The 17,237-nt window shown below is 35.3% G+C and overlaps 1 protein-coding gene across 2 annotated transcripts in view; it reads left to right on the top strand.

Annotated features, from left to right (window-relative positions):
* The window catches only part of DCAF10 (DDB1 and CUL4 associated factor 10), a 41,492-nt gene extending 25,895 nt beyond the window's left edge, over positions 1 to 15,597 (top strand). For both annotated transcript variants that reach the window (XM_006911563.3, XM_025046571.1), the window contains exons 5-8: positions 4,637 to 4,839; positions 6,191 to 6,304; positions 8,967 to 9,112; positions 9,918 to 15,597. In XM_006911563.3, the coding sequence (XP_006911625.1) occupies positions 4,637 to 4,839; positions 6,191 to 6,304; positions 8,967 to 9,112; positions 9,918 to 10,286 (832 nt within the window). In that variant the 3' untranslated portion in view covers positions 10,287 to 15,597. The remainder of the gene's footprint in view (positions 1 to 4,636; positions 4,840 to 6,190; positions 6,305 to 8,966; positions 9,113 to 9,917) is intronic.
* Positions 15,598 to 17,237: the final 1,640 nt, after the last annotated feature.

The raw sequence follows: 17,237 nt of genomic DNA, 5'->3' as shown, positions 1-17,237 counted from the left end.
GGGGGTGCCACGAACTCCCATCCTGTGTCTGGTGGTATCCACAGAGCTCAGCCTTCACCAAGACAACCAAGACCTTGGCCCAGAAGAAGCGCTGGGAGAACATCCTTTGCCAGATCTACTTGGGGCTGATGGTGGGCATTGGCCTACTCGTCATCCTGATTATGGTGCTGGTCATGTTTCTCCCACAGAGATGTGAGGGCAGCAGTACTTCACAGGCCCAGGATGCAGGTGCTGCCTCAGAGCCTGGGGATTGGCCTAGCTAGGCCTGGAGGAGAGGCCGCATGGCCACACTGGCTGGTTCTGGTTTCCAGTACCCTGGTGTGTACTCCCATCTGAGCCATCCTAGTGAGCACCAATGGGCAGCCCCGATGTGTGCACCATTGCAGTTCCTATCATGCCACAGAGGGCAGTCTGCTGCATTGGCCATGCCAGGCTAGCCCTACCTGCAGCTCAGTAAAAGTTGCTGTTTGGTTAAAAGCCAAAAAAAAAAAATAAGACATCAATAGAAATTCTATTAATATAATTTATCCCATTAACAGATTAAGTAGATAAATCTATATTATTGTTTCAGTCGAGGAATAAAATTCAACATTCAGTCATACTTTAAAACAAAAGAGGGGACATCATTACCAACTTTACAGAGACTAAAAGGATTATGAAGGAATACAATGAGCAACTTTACAGCAACAAATTAGTCAACTTAGACAAACAAATACCGAGAGAGGCACAAATTACTTAACCTGACTTAACAAATAGAAAATATATAGACCTATAGACCTATAGCAAGTAAAGAAATCGAATTGGTAATTTAAAAATCTTCCTACAGTGAAAAGGCTTCACTGGTGAATTTTACTAAATAAATCATACCAATTTACAGAATAAATCATACCAATCGTTCATAAACTCTTACAGAAAATAGAGGAGAGAACACTTCCTAACTCATTTATAAGGCTAATATTACTCTACTACTAAACCAGACAAACATCTTAAGAATAGAAAACTACAGACCAATATTCCTCCAAAAAAAAAAAGATAAAAAATCTTTAACACATTCGCAAATCAAACCTAGCGTGCTCTCTTTACACACACACACACACACACACACACACACACACACACACACACGTATATATATGATTATATGTCACAATAATTGGAATTTATCCCAGGAATACGGGTTTGGTTTAACATCCAAAAATGAATCAGTGTAATACATCATATTACTATAGGTCAGAACTCATATATATGATCATCTCAATAAAGGCAGGAAGGCACTTGACAAAATCCAATACCCATGTGTGATAAAACTGGGAATAATAGGGAATTTCCTCAACTCGATAAAGGAATCTATGAAAAATCTATGGCTAAAATCATACTTAATGTTGAAAAACTGAATATTTTTCCCCTTTGGGGACAAAACAAGGATGTGTGCTTCTACCACTTTTATTCAACATTGTACTAGAAGTACAGTTTCACTGGAAATGCAATCAGGCAAGGAAAAAAAAAGATAACAGGCAACCAGACTGGAAAAGAAGTAAACTGTCTTTATATGAAGAAGATATACTGTATATAGAAAATCTTAAGAAATCCACAAAAAATTTATTAATAAACAAGTTCAGGAAGGTCACAAGATATACAAGATTAATAAACAAAAATCAATTGTATTTTTACTTATAAGCAATGAGCAGTCCAAAAATGAATAAAGACAACAATTCTATTAAAAATAGCATCAAAAAGTATAAAATGCTTAGGAATGGATTTAATAAAAGTACAAAATTTGTACACTGGAAAACTATAAAACATTGCTGAAAGAAACATAAGTTGTAAATGAATGGAGAGACATTCCATGTTCATGGATTGGAAGACTCAATATCATTAAGATTCAGTGCAATCCCTATCAAAATTCCAGCTACCTTTTTTGGATGAATTGTCAAGCTGATTCCAAAATTTATATGGAAATGTAAATAACCCAGAATAGCCAAAACAATCTTGAAGAACAAAATTGAAAGACTCACACATTCAGAACTTAATATAAATCCATAGTAATCAAGACAGTGTGGTACTGGCACAGGATAGGCATATAAAACAAGGGAACAGATTGAGAATCCAGAAATAAATTCTTGCATTTATGATCAGCTGATTTTCAACAAAAGTCCCAAGGTAATTCCATGGGTTGGGAAAGGATAGTATTTTCAATAAATGATACTTGAACAACTGGGTATCCACTTGCAAAAAAATGAATTTAGACCCTTATCTCACATCACAAAAATTAACTCAAAATAGATTTCAACATGAACATAAGAGTTACAACTATATAATTCTTAGAAGAAAACATAGGAGTAAGTCTTCATACAACACTTAAGTTGAAATGATTTTAAAAATTGATAAAATGGATTTCAAAAAATTTAAAAAGTTTTGCGCATCAAATGAGACTATTAAGAAAGTGAAAAGAAAAACTACAAAATGGGAGAGAATATTTGTAAATCACAGCGGATAAAGAATTTGTATCCAGAATAGATAAGGAACTCTTGCAACTTGTATGTACACAAATAACCTGGTTTAAAAATGGGCAAAATATTTGCAAAGACATTTCGCAAGGGAAGATATACAAATGATTAACAAGCATATGAAAAGATGTTCAACATCATTAGTCATAAGAAGAAATCAAGTCAAACCAAAATAAAGGGTGTAAACTCATAAAGGTAGGGAAATAGGAAAGGAAGCAATGACAATAAAATTTTAGAATCTGGAAAGTAGGTAGATGAGTGGCAACTGACTTAGCAACTTACTTAAACAACTTGACTTAGTAAGTGCAAGAAAGCTGAATCCTAAGCTGACAGTGGGGAAAAGTTAAGAACCTAAGACAATTTATGTAAAATCCTCAAAACTCATAGGAAACAGCAACTCTAGGTACTTTATAGTAGAAGGAGTAGCTAAAGTAAGGATTCAAGTGAAAGATGTTAAAGAACTTATATTTCTTCCCTTAATCCATACTGCTGGGCAATTAATTGACCTCCCATTTCAGAAGAAATTTCAACTTTTATTCTCTAAAGAGAGTAAAATAGAGAATCTCTGTATTGAAGATGGCAAACACATTTGAAGGCTTGGGCACCTTACCAAAATCAGGAAAGTTGAGTGATAATATGCACCCTGAATATTGAATTCAGAGAGCCTTAGCTTCTTCAGTTAATGAACCAAAGATACTGAAATTAGGAATTTCTTAAAAACTGGCTTCATCCTATGTAGTAGAGTTCAAGCCTTGCCCTGAGCTCAGAGTTCCCCGTCAGTTTTTTAGTTCCCCACTCTTAATTATGAATAGACAGCTAAAGATAATCAAACATTTGAGGAAAAACTTCTAATGTGTTTTATTTATGTACTTTTAAAAAATTTTGTTATTAGTTTCAAGTATATGTTACATTGGTTAGACATTTATATAGTCTATGAAATAATCCCCCTGATAGCTTTTTCTCTCCTCTGGCTCTATTACCTAGCCATTTTACATTACTGCTGACTGCATTCCCTATGCCTTGCTCCCATCCCCGTGACTATTTATCAACTATTATTTTGTACTTCTTTAACCCTTCACCCCTTTCTCCCAGCCCCTCAACCCTCTCCCCTTTGGCCCTCACGAGATTGTCCTCTATTCTTATGAGTCTGTTTTTGATTAGTTCGTTCTTTTTGTTCCTATTTATACACTTTTCTGTAGGTGTGATACAGTTTACAATTTTTTAAAAATTGACAAAAAAATAAAATAAAAGGGGGAAGAAAAGGGATAAATAGGTAAGTAATAAAAATCTATCCAGAAGACCAGGCAGATTTGATAAAGAGCCAAACAAAATTTAAGGTAAAAAAAAGAACTATGGACATTAAAAAAAATACAAACAGGATAGGTTAAATAGCAGATTAAAAAAAAAAGATTGGAAGATATTGAATAATGTAATATGGAAATGAAGAAATAGAAAACATGAAAGAGCAGTTATGAGACAAGGACAGTCAAATGTGAATGTTTCAAACATCTGTTTGGAGCCCCAGAAGAGAATAGAGAAAATAGGTGAGAGGCAATATTCGAATAATGATGGAGAATTTTCCAGAATATATGAATAACATGAATTTTAAGACTGACAGTCAAATTAATCCCAATAAAGATAAATAGAAAGAAATCTAAATTTACACATATCAGAGTGAAACTGCAGTACTCCAAAGACAAAGAGAAGAAAGATAAGTTATTCAAAGTAACAATTAGACTGATAGCAGACTTAAAAAATAGCAACAATGGAAGCCAGAACTCAGTGGAATATTATCCTTGATAGTCAGAAAGAAATAACTATCAACCTAAAGTTATATGCTCAGTTAAACCTATAATCGAAAAGAAGAATGAAATAAAGATTTCAGAACAATAAAAAGTTAGTTTACCTCGACAAAGTCTTACTAAAAAATACTTGGGAAAGAAAGGATAATCTAAAAGGGAAAGTTGGAGATGAAACAACGAATGGTGAGCGAAATAAAATTGATCATGTGTGTAAGACTAAGTATATGATGACTGTAAGTTATAGATTGAAGAGCAAAAACATGACTATCACTGAATTCTTATATTCATGATAACTCTAAGTTTTGTTGGTTTGATTTTTTTCTGTAGGTGTACAGAAGATGGGTGTCCACATAAGAAATTTTTTCACACACGTTTTCTCATGAGAATGAGATTAACACCGGATTGTTCCAAAATGTTGATCTCAACATCCTCTGGGTATCTCTTGATTTTGCATGATCTTGACTTAACCAAGTCTTTAGAAGTAGGCAGCTATCCCATTTTGAGAGCAAGAAGAACTACATCAAGTTCAGGTAAGCTTTTCTTGTTTTGGAGAATTTTCCAGAGAATCTCAGACATAGAGATGGTATATATTTCCATCCTGAGAATGGTAGCAGGAAGAATGGAAGAACATTAAGACATTCTTTAGAAAGTTCAGTGAGCGCTTTTCCTCCAAGAAAGTGTAATGATCTATATGTATCTCTGACATAGCATTAATTTGTGCTTCTGTATCACAAATGACCTAGGAAGAATAACTGCTAACTCTAAAAATATTTCCTTTTTAGCTCTTAACTAGCCAAAAAAATCCTTCACCAATATTTCTAAACCATCGCTATCTCAAAAATCAGTGATGGCTTAATGTAGTATCAATCTTTTTAAGTTATTCTGGAATCCAGCAGAGCATTTGAGTTATAGTCAATATAGAGTTGTAGTTTCAAATCTATATTGTATCTTAGACTTCCAAATGTCCAGACACAGGTCGCTGGTGCCACCTTACCTTATGACCCCTAAACATCCTCTTGCTAAATCCCTGTTCCTTCTCCTGGTGCTGATTCCATTAGACTTAAGTGAAATTGGGGCTCAGAAAAGTTTATGTACTATAATTTTTCTATATTATGTGGTAGAAACTGTATTTCATCTACCTTTGGGAAGAACATACCCATCGTTTATAATAATGTGTTTATGAACAAGAACCCAGAAAAAATGTTTACAAATTTGGAACACATAACTTGCTATTAAAAATCAGCTTCAAATGGTAAGAATCCTTGTCCTGTGTGCACAGGGCCAATTCTGAATACTCCTTTGGGAATATGCAGACATCACTGTACTGCAGTTGCCCAATTTCACTGCAAAAGTAGAAATTTAAGTTTTACCAATTTATTTGCAAGCAAGGGATTTCATAAATATGCAAGTATAATCAATCCTTTTGGATTCAAAAAATTTTTTTAGGTTAAACACTAATAATCAACTTGAGCTTAGTGAGAAGGAATGATTTAAAGGTCTAGTTGACATTATTTGATTAAAAAACCAAGAAGATTTTCTGTCTTCTAAGGGTAATTCTGATATTTCAATGTAAAGTTTGTATTGCATTTCAAAGATAATATTCACATAACTTCAAGAATGATAGTAGAAGATTTCGGTATGCTTTAAGAATGATCTGTTCATGTTCTCAGTAATGGGCCTGCTCTTTGGACCCTATTCTAACATTAAATAGGCTGAACAGTGCAGTTTTCATTCTTATTGAATTTTCTTTTCCCATTTTATAAGAAATGATAACGGTATGGATTGCCATGTAACAGTATGGATTTTAACAGTAGGTGATAAAAGTTGAGACATTACCAGAGTTTCACTAGCTATATTGTCAGAACTTTTTGTATTTTCAAGATCTGACCACTTCGTCGAGTTCATCTGGTCCTAGAGTTTCTGGGTCACCTTGTCATCATAATGATTCTAATTCATCTTCTGAGAAACACATGTCACGAGCCTCACAAAGAGAAGGTAAGTTAAAAGTTGGATTTCATAATCATGCAACAACAGGTTCTACGAAATAGCTTTCTATGGTTTGGTTTTAATCCATAAAATTAGCCAACAGAGATGAAGCTGTTCCTTGCCCTTCTATTATCATTTTCAAAAAGCTAAACAGAGTCTCTATGGTTGACTATCTTGGGCATAAATTTTTGCTGGAATTTAAGCTTTGATTTTATTTCCTGCACTTAGCTTGGTGTAGTTTGGAGAGGAAGCAGTGGGAAATGTAGATCCCAATCAAGGTTGTTATGGAAATTAAATGAGATTATGCATGTAACAATGTATAAATATAAGGGGTTGAGTTTATCATGTGCTTATGGAAGTCACCTGGTTCCAGCCCAGTAGGCTTTTTACTCTGCCCTTTCCTTATCTGAGGCTATGCCGGATAGCCTCAGAGGGCTTGTGAGATAACATGAGGTACAGTCAGGCCCCACTCTGCTTTTGCTGGTTTTTCCTCAGCCACTCTGGCATAACTAGCTACTTAGCCTATTCCTTCCATCCCCTAATTGAAATACTTTCTACCTAGGCAAATTTTACCTACCATCCCTCTCCAAACAATCCACATCTAAACTCTTACAGCACTCTTTGTTTGTCCTCTTTGTGGACTGATGGCCAGATATGGTATTTTGTAATTTGGGGTTACCTTTTTGAGATAAGCATGTTTCCTACCTAGATACTTAGAGTAGGGACTATACATTAGGCTTCTAATATGTGTTTTCCCTGGGTGGCCTCACTTAGTAAGTGCCTGACAAATGCATACTTGATTATTTTGCATGACTACGTATGTGAGTAGAATGGCTTGAGAGCCCTTCCTAACCTAATTTATAGCTTATCCACTTTCCTCTGGATGGTGAAGACTGGAATGCTTTACTTTAAAGTTAAAATCTCCCCCTCTTAAATGTAGAGGTTTATGCCCAGATGTGTAACATCTCTCCTTTGATTTGTAGCAGAAACTTCTTTTGCAGATTCAACTTGTTCTTCTCCTTCTCTTTGGCTATGGGAAACAAGCCAAGGCTCTTAATAATCACTGAGAAAAATCTTTTTTGATTAACTAAACCATCCATGAGAAAAAAGAAACTTAATTCGAGATGAATAGTTAACATGCTTGCTTATTGCATCAGTAAACCCCAAAACAAAACTTTACAGCAGTTTTATGTTATAGAGAATTAGGTCTGGGAGAAGAGATGATGTATTGGGGCCCAACAAGAAAAGTAGGGAGTGAAAAGAAAGCAGGTGGGGCTTATAGGTAAGGTTGCTCTGAAAGTTGGAAATCCTGGCACTTAAGGTGTCAGAATATGTTAGCACCATACTTTGGCAGATATAATAGCTGTGTAGAGCAGAGGCTTTCAAATTCATTTCAGGATTAGAACTCATTTTTGACATGAAATCTGCTATGGATTCTTAGGGATATAGCACAAATAAAAACGGACCTCTGGCTCAAGTCTTCCCCACTTTATCTCCACTCTAGTCCCTAAGTGGTTCTCTGCTTTTGCCAGCTCTTGAGGAATCGCCAAGGAGCACGGTTTGAAAACCACTACTTAGCTATTTAGAATGGGTTTCTTTTCTGCTTGTGTTATAGACTTTCAAAATTAATTCTTGAACTACAGTTTGTTTTTCTTGAAAATTGTTATTAAAGTTCAGTAACATGTGAAATCATTATTTAGATATAGTTTAGTTGTAACTGTAATTTAGAGCTTCACAAGTTTCTCTCAATGCTGTAGTAATCTAAAGGGACTCTTAGAAGATAACGTCTTTTTGAGAAACAATTCACAAAGTGTCTGACAGAAGGAGCTCATTATCTTCAAAGCAACTCCTTTCACAGGCAGGAAAGTTTGAAATATTGAAATATTTCTCTCGATATTAAATTTCTAAGCTGCTTCCTTACAATGTCCGTGAAAGTGGTTCTCCACATACCTGAAGGATATGATATACTCCCATTAGTGACAATAGCTTAGTACAGCAGTCACTTTCATTGGAAACTAGTTAGAAGGAAATGATGGGCCATAGCAGAGTACCAGGAATATGTATGATCGGCAATGTCTCCCGCCCCTTGTTTTGACATGCCTCTATGCGAAGCACCAGCCCTCACCTCCAAAAGTATAGGTCTATTTGTTGTTTATAGTTCTGTTCTTGGTGGCCATAAGGCCTGCTCTTTGTTTACATAAGAGCCTTTTATTTATATAAAGGCAGTCTTCATGGCCTCCAAGTATTTCCTTCTCTGAACTAGAGAGCACCAGGTCCTCTGAGGTAAGAATTGTTTTTACTTTTCCAGATTCTTTTTATGTCACATAACTTTGGTTTTACTTAATTAAGAGCTTTCCGAGATGTAGATCCAAATCAAAAGGACCCCAAGTCAGCTTTAATGCCTTAGCCTTAGGTTATTGGTGATTCCTGCTATAGGAACTTGAATGTTTCAGTCCTCGACATACCCTTTGCCCATACCCTCACTCCAGAGACAGGCTCACACCCCATACATTGAGGGCATCATGTTTTGGTTTTTGTTTTTAAATGTGGTAGCATAAGACAGACAAAGGAATGAAGGCATCAGGGGTGGCTGACGGAAACCGCAACTTCGATGAGCTGCCTTAGTTCTCTGATAATATAAATCCCACATCCTAATTTTCTTGTATCTCAGGAGTTTCACCACGAAATAGTCTTGAAGTCTTAACCCCTGAAGTTCCTGGTGAGAGAGACCGTGGAAACTGTATCACATCCTTACAGCTGCACCCAAAAGGCTGGGCCACTCTTCTTCGGTGCTCAAGCAACACTGATGATCAAGAGGTACAGGCAGCAGCACTCCGCCTTCAACAGGGCTGATTGAACAAATTGCCATTGCCATGTGTACTCATAGTATCTTACTCCCTCGAAAACCCTTCTTCCTCCTCTCTGACCTGGGTGTGGCAAGCTGGGAAGTACTTTAAAGCAATCATCAGCTCAGATTGTGCCCAACTTCTTAATTCTTTCTTCCTTCATCACATCCTATAAAAACCGTTCTACAGTAAACACAGAAGTGAGATGTTTCAGCTAGGTTGGCTAAATGTGAGATTTTGCTAAGCCAATTGAGTATTATAATTTTCTCTTTTTAAAAACCAGGGGGAACTTTGGGAAAGGAAGGGACTAAACGAATGACTAGGGGAGAAGGTCTTATATGACCTTATGATTTTCAATACTCTGGGAAGCAGGCGTCTTCCAACGATCTCACTAGCTCTAGAAGCCACAACTGAAAGGAGAGACCTTTGAAGTATGCAGGACTTATTCTAGGGTTTGATTGTCTTAATCCTAGAATTTTTTAAATATCAAGATTGCTGTTACCCTCAGAAAAGGGAATTATTACTACAGAATTCACAGCAACCTCTGGGAATAAAAGGCTTTAAAACAGCATAGTGTAGAATAATCTTAGCTTATGAAGATAAAAAGGTATGAGTCTTACAAGTTTTGTTAGTTGAAGGAGAGGTAATATTCATCTGAATGATTTCTTACAACAGTTCTGTAGCTTTGGCATTTTGTTGAGCTTTTTTAAAAAAGGAATATCTATAGTACTATTTGGGGTCTATAACTTTGGTTTGTCTCTTTTCTCTCCCCCTAGTGGACTTGTGTCTATGAATTCCAAGAAGGAGCTCCCGTGCGACCTGTCTCACCTCGCTGTTCTCTACGACTTACTCATTACATTGAAGAAGCCAATGTAGGCAGGGGTTATATCAAAGAACTTTGCTTCAGTCCTGATGGGCGAATGATTTCTTCCCCACATGGCTACGGAATTCGCTTGTTGGGATTTGACAAACAGTGTAGTGAACTTATTGACTGTTTGCCCAAAGAAGCCAGTCCCCTGCGGGTGATCCGTTCTCTGTACTCTCATAATGATGTGGTACTGACAACGAAGTTCTCTCCAACACATTGTCAGATTGCCTCAGGGTGCCTTAGTGGACGGGTTTCTTTGTATCAGCCAAAGTTTTAGGCACAACTTATCAAATAAGGAACTCTTCTGGTGTTTGACTTATAAATTACTTCAATTTAGGTGAAGTATTTTCTTTTTAGAAGATCTTAAAAGTCTGGGTGAAGATCCTGGTTCTTATGGGTCCATGAACACACCTGTGACCTGAGTACTTGGTCGTCCAGCACTGTAGGGCGTCGCCAAGTCGGACTCTATGCAGCAGCATCTTTTGCAGCATTCCTCAGCTCCTGCTGATCTGTGCCACTGAACTCCAGTTCCTCTGGTGATTTTGCATGTTAGCTCTTGTCAAGTTTTTCTTTTCTTTCGTTTTTTGATTTTGGTGTGAATTCTGTGGACATTTGGCAGGAGTTTGGGTTAGGTTAGAAGAAACCGTGACACTAGACTAAAACCCAGAAGTTTGATATTGGCATACTGGTTGAAAAAGAAATTTCATCTTCATTTATCAGTATACTTGGCCTTTTAAAGCTGCTGTTATTTTTCTCTATAATGAGCACAGATAATGGCATTATTCTCATAACTGTTAGATAGTCTTGCAACAAAATGTCTTTTAAGCTTCCTGTTAAAATTATACATATTTTTTCCTCATGAGAGGGATATTTTTGTGAAAGTCTAGAAAAAATATTACCTCTCTTTGTAATTTAACTTACTTGATGAATTTTAAAATATCTAGCATGTGTCTTTACTTCGTATTTTGTTCATGTCAACAGCATTAGAAAGAAAAAGAGGAAAAGGAATGGGCTTTGGTCATCTCTGTTGTATAGAAGAGGATTTATTTATTGGATTAGTACACTTTCTGACTACAGTGATGAAAACAATGTGGCTCAGATTTTCTATTTTCTCTGCCAGACTATTTGAATCACACAGGATGACATTTTATAGTATTGGAGTGGAGGGGCAATTGAGAGTAAAGGGGTGTGTTTTAGTCAAATTTCTTCCTTGAGCCAAGTGGCATGAGCTCAACTCTCTTAGTATTAGTGAGAGGAGAGCTGCAGTCCTCTTCAAGCTGTTGGCATAGCTGTGGTAGTCAGTGACTTGGATGTTAAGACTAAGAGCTGATATGAAGACTTTTCGTTGTGTTTTGTTATGGGATGCAGCAAGTAAAAAGCATCAAGCAGAGTTCAAGCACAAGGCTGACTGCTCTGCTGAAGTAAGAAGCTTACTTCTAGTCTCCTCCATTTTGTATGGTATGTTGTTTAGAGGGAATCTGCCAGAGACTGGGGTAATTTAAGCCACATGCTAGCTTTTTCCCTCTCTATCACACTCTCTTAGGCTAGTCATTCTCAAACATTAGGGTACATTATAATTATTGAGGAGCTTGTGAAAAATATAGAAAACACCCTCATCTTAGGAGGTTTTGATTCTGCCAGGGAGAGGACAGGAATCTGTATTTTTAACAGGAACCCCAGTCAATCTTTATTCAGATGGTCCCTGGATCATAGTTTGTAAAACACTACCTTAAACATCAGTAAATACTTCTGTACCCATCAGGTGCTTAACACAACTCCCAAAAGGTGTTTTGATTATTAAAAAAATAATAAGTAAACTAAAGCAATTTTAGAGGTAGAAAATGCAAAATAGAATCAATATCATTATTTAACAAATGAGAGAAGTTAAGTGACTTGTCTAAGGCCATCCTGAAAAGTTAGTGGCAGAGCCAGGACTTGAATTCAAGTCTCCTAATTCCTTGCTCAGGGCAATTTCTACTGTATTATGCTGTCTGTTAAAACAATGACTTACAAACACTTTATTTTGTCTTTAAGTTGTATTATTGTGAATGCCCTTAAAACTGGCCAATAGATTGAAAAAGGGAGGCATGGGAGTAGAAGCTGAGAATTCCAGCCATAAGAAGAAAAGTATTTTAAATCTTACAAAAATGTTTAAGCAACCCAAATACATGAATAAAAATGACATTTCTTTGTAGACCTACCGGACAGTCATTCACACACATGTATAAAGACTACATCTCACTTGGAACAATGTAGGCTCTGGTACAAATTTTAAAAATTAGATCAATTTACCTTGGCTGTTAAAAAAAATTAGAAACTTATTAGTCATCAAAAAATTTACAGCAAAGTACAGTGAAACACAGGTTTGCCATAAACTTTTTAAAAAACATGTTTAAAAGAAAAGTTTTGGAGGCAAAAACACTCAGTGTTAACATTAACTACTAACTACAATGATTGTATTGATAATCCAAAGAAGTTTCTGTAAATTGCATCCCCTTTGGAGAGAGTTCCATGTCAGATGCCGGGCACACATGTTGCCCAACTTTAAATTTTAGTCCATGATTCTTTAACCATTAGAGAGCACCTAGTATGTGTCCAATAATGTAAATACTTTACAACTAATCCTCACAGAGACCTTGCAAGGGAGGTGGCATAAGCACCAATCTACTTTGGAGGAAATGGAGGGTCAGAAAGGTTAAGTGATTTGCTTAAAGTCACAGAGCTGGGTGGCAGCACTGGGATTCAAACCCAGGTCTGTTTGTTTTAGTCCAAAGCCTGTGCTTGTTACTCTACCGTTTTACCCTTTAGTTTACAAAGGATGATAAACTGACCTGTTGATTTACTTGTTTAGCATCCTCTGGAAGTTCTTTTATTACAGAGCTGGCTTACCTTCTGCTCCATGTAAAAGAACATTTACAAGATTGACAGTTTTCATTAGAATTAATACCATAAACTGCTGGGCATACATACAGTCCATTCCTAACTAAAAAACTTTAAGCAGAATAAGTAGCTATAAAATGAAGAAAGATGGAGGCTAAATAGCCTTGTATAAAAATAGAGCCACACAGATGAGAATTAAAAATTAATAGCCTGCAAACTCAACAAAACCACCTTTGTTCTCTTTGAGGTATGATTATGATCAAAAAGTCATCAGGGTTATTAATCAAGGAATTAAAGGCTTTTAGGAATGGTATATTATTGGAGGAAATTACAATTTCACATTTTACTTAGAGTATAAAATCTAATCTGGAGTTTTTTACTCTAAAAACTCTAAATTTTATTTAGTCATTTTTATTCATGATAATTGGTAAATGTATTATAACTGGTAATATAGTACAATTGTTGGTAAATGTATAAATTATACTTCTGTTTTAAAAAGCTTTCTGCAGAACAGTTATTTATGGCAATGCTATGTCAAATGAGTTTAGGAACATCAAATATATAGTAGAAAATAGTTCCTTATTTTCAATTGTGAAAATGAAGTGGCTAAAGCAGAAGAGACCTCTATTTTAACCTTTTGAAAATATGTGTGGTCTTTTTTCTCAGAAGCCCAAAGAATATATATATTTTGTTATTTTTCCTTGTTACATCCCTGAGAAGAAGCTATACCAAAAATTTCTAAAAAACAAGCAAGGAAAAGGTAAATCACGTTTCCCACTCCTCTGTCTAGAACCAAATCACATTATACTGTTAGTATTAAAGTTTTGTTTGCTAGAAAGTGCAATATAGGAAAAACATTCTGAAAATCTGTTAGAAGCCTAGTGTTTCCCATTTAGTCATAATATATGGTGTTGGCATCCACAGTATGTTAAGCTTGGGTTTAGCAGAACTATTCTGATAATTTACTGATGACAATCATCCCTATTTAGTGACCAGCAGTCACTGAGAGTTGTGAAATTTCACTAAGTGACAGCCAGTGTTGGCCATGAAAGAAAGCATTTATGTGAATTTTTAGATAACTAGTGTATATCTCTTAAGTGCCAAAATTAAAAACTTATAATTATTTTTGATGCAAGTCTTGCAGATATGTTAGTATACCTCCCTGCCGCCTTCTTAAACAGCATGTTCGGTATACACTTTTCACGATAAAAAGTAAAAGTTATATTCATGTGTCATTACAAATATCCAATGAGCTCTGATTTATATAAAATACTTCATAAAATGTAAAGGGCTATAACAAATGAGTTAATATCAATTATTATAAAGTGATTCCCTCAGCCCTGAGGTATATATAATCATTTGCCTCAGATTGCTGTTTTGTTTTTTTTAAACTCAAAAATGTTTTATATCTGCTAAATAGTTTGTTCTGTCTCTTACCACACTATTAAAACACCTGCCTCTTAGGCTCTCCCACTTCCCTCTAATGTGCTGTGTTCATCTGCTGTGAGCTGGGACATGCCATAATCAAGCCTGCTTAGTGCCTGCAGAGCTGGACAAGCTCTGGTGCATAGTCTTTGAGACCACTCTTTTGGTTTCTTACCACCTTTCTGACAGATTCACAATAACCATCTGGATAATAGAAGTTTCCAGTTAAAGCCTAGGCTAGTGGTTTTTTCATTTGCCACTAAGTAAAATACTACAAACTAAGGATGTTGCTAGATTAAGGGATAAACAGCAATGTACCAAAGAATAGCAAAACAACAACAAAGGCTCTGCATTTGCACAGGGGTCTCATGCTTTTAAAAAAAAAAAAAGAATGCAGGAGGGAAAAAAAACAATGAAAATCAGATCTAGACAGACTTAAGAGTATTTTTAATGCCATTAAACTTTGCCAATAACCATTAAAATATATGCTTAAATTATCACATGATGTTACAAAGACACAGTTTAGTCTCATTGTAGAATAAGACTGTACCAAAATTTATACCCTAAAGATGATTCCTAAGAATTTCTCCCATTCAAATGATAATGGAAATTGTTATCTAAAGGAAAGTCTCAAATTTACCTGTATGCTTTTGTTGTAAATGAATTAGCGATAGAAATATGGGTTTTCTCAAACCTTGAAGGAACACATCTCACATACACACACCTCCTATATATATGTGTATATAAATGTCACTATAAATGAAAATGTCGCCCAGAGACAATAAAACAATTTTTAAAATTTAAATCTGGTCCAAAGTATTTAAAATAGAATTTTCAGCTTTCCTAAGTTTCTCCCTCATTTAGATTTCATGGTTTTTACATTCAAGATTGAATGTTTGAATTTTCTTTTAAATTTCACTGCATCTTCCATTTCTAAACTATGCTTTCTGGTAAATTTTAGATTCACATTTTTGGAAATTTGGAGTGTTCCAGATAATACACTAGACACTAGAACGTTTTCTCACTGGGCTCTGAGGTGCTGTAAGTTCTGTGCTAGACTGTAAGCTCCGAGAGGGCAGGGGCTATTTTATCTATTCTGTACCCTCATTGCCTGGTACAGGATTTGACAGAGTAGCTGTTCACTGTTTGTCGAATGAATCAAATGAATCTTCACCTTATGTGGCCTAAAGTTCCCATGAAGCCAGAATGTGATGTGCTAAAAATATTCGATACCAGAGGAATTCATTATTTATTATTACAATGAACAGACTGTATTCATCAAAGTAATGCATTTCTCGTTGATCTGGAAAACTGCAAGACCCTTTTTCATTTAACAAACATTTGAATCCCCACTATATGCCTAGCCCAGTACTAGAGACTAACGGGACAAAAGTAACTAAGGTTTTGGCATTCCATATACAGCTGAAGTGGACTTAGATGCAGGGCTGGCTTCATGGATTATGACCTGTGCAGTCATTTAGGGCCTTGCACCATGCTTGGTTTAATGCTCTGCTGAAGCCATCTTAAAATTCTTATTTTTTGAACGAAAGGCCCACATTTTTCTTTTGCACTGGGCTCACAAGTTATGTAACTGGCCCAGCTTGGATATTATCATTTTGACACAGTAGAAACAGAATAATAAGAATTATGGCATCTTTTACCTACCTTCTAGTAAAGATATTCACATTCATTGAAAACTGGTCATAAAGCAAATGATTTAGTAAAATAACTTCTAAAATCTAAAATTAAAACTACCTCCCTCCCATGAACCTTTTAAGAGATAAAAAGTTCTTCATTTAAAAATTAGAAAAGCTTTCTAAAAGTGTAATTGGCTATTACCTTTTCAATTGAATTGTTTTGAGTTTTTCAAATGGATGAATGTAGAATTGTAGATGAATTTATTTTATCTACATACATACCTACATATAATTTTAAGGTTTTAATAAACCTTTTATTAATATATGCACTGAATATTTTGGTATAAGTCTACCTCGTAATGTGCTTTTTAAAAATAAATGCTACTTTGAAACCCTTGACACACTTTCTGTGTATGTTAACCTATTTAAAAGGTTGATGGCAAACTTGCGTTTAGCAATAGTTTGAAATTTTTTGTTTAAATCACTTAAGTGTTCATCTTTAGACCAGAAGCAGGCATAAGGCTGTGACAGAGACAGTGACTTGGTGGTTCTTGTTAGTGATAGTCCAAACGTTTTTAATAGTGTAACCCCTATCAGAAAAAATTAGTGAATACACTCCAAATTTTGATTATTTATAAGTTATATATATACATATACTAGCATACCGATCTAGATAGAATTATAAAACATGTACAGAGAAAAAGGAAATTTTAAAAGAATAAGATTTTTTAAAAAATCAAAGTTCTACATTCCCTCCTGCTCTTACAGGGATCAGCTTGTGCTTCTACTGGTATATGCACCTTTTGTTTCATTTTGTGACGGCCACTGTTCTAAAACGTAGGATTGGCATTTAACACTGAAAACATATTTACTGAGATCTGACCCATTCACATCTGTTCATTAATGTTCTGGCCATTTATAAGTTTATTCGATATGAATCATGTTTTCTTGAATTTTATAAATTAGTTCTTTATTCCATGAAAACTATTCATATAAATAGGAAGCATAGTTGATAAATTTTTACTTTTGTTTGTCAAGCTGTATACAGTGATTGGTTCTCATATAAACTTGGAACATGCTACTTTTCAGTGTTCCCTAGAATGACATTTTCTTGTATTATTTAACAATATGATTGGTTCATTTTTGCCATATAATGCACTAGAAAAATGATAATCAAATGTAGGCCACTCACTTTCTTGGTGAGTCATTGAAGAGAAAAATAGAGTCAATCCCTTTCAATTATTTTATGAAATTAACCATTTAGATTAACCGATTTAACTAACCAT

The sequence above is a fragment of the Pteropus alecto genome, unplaced genomic scaffold (genome assembly GCF_000325575.1).
Source record: "Pteropus alecto unplaced genomic scaffold, ASM32557v1 scaffold114, whole genome shotgun sequence".
NCBI lineage: Eukaryota > Metazoa > Chordata > Mammalia > Chiroptera > Pteropodidae > Pteropus > Pteropus alecto.
This window is presented reverse-complemented; position numbering and strand designations above follow the sequence as displayed.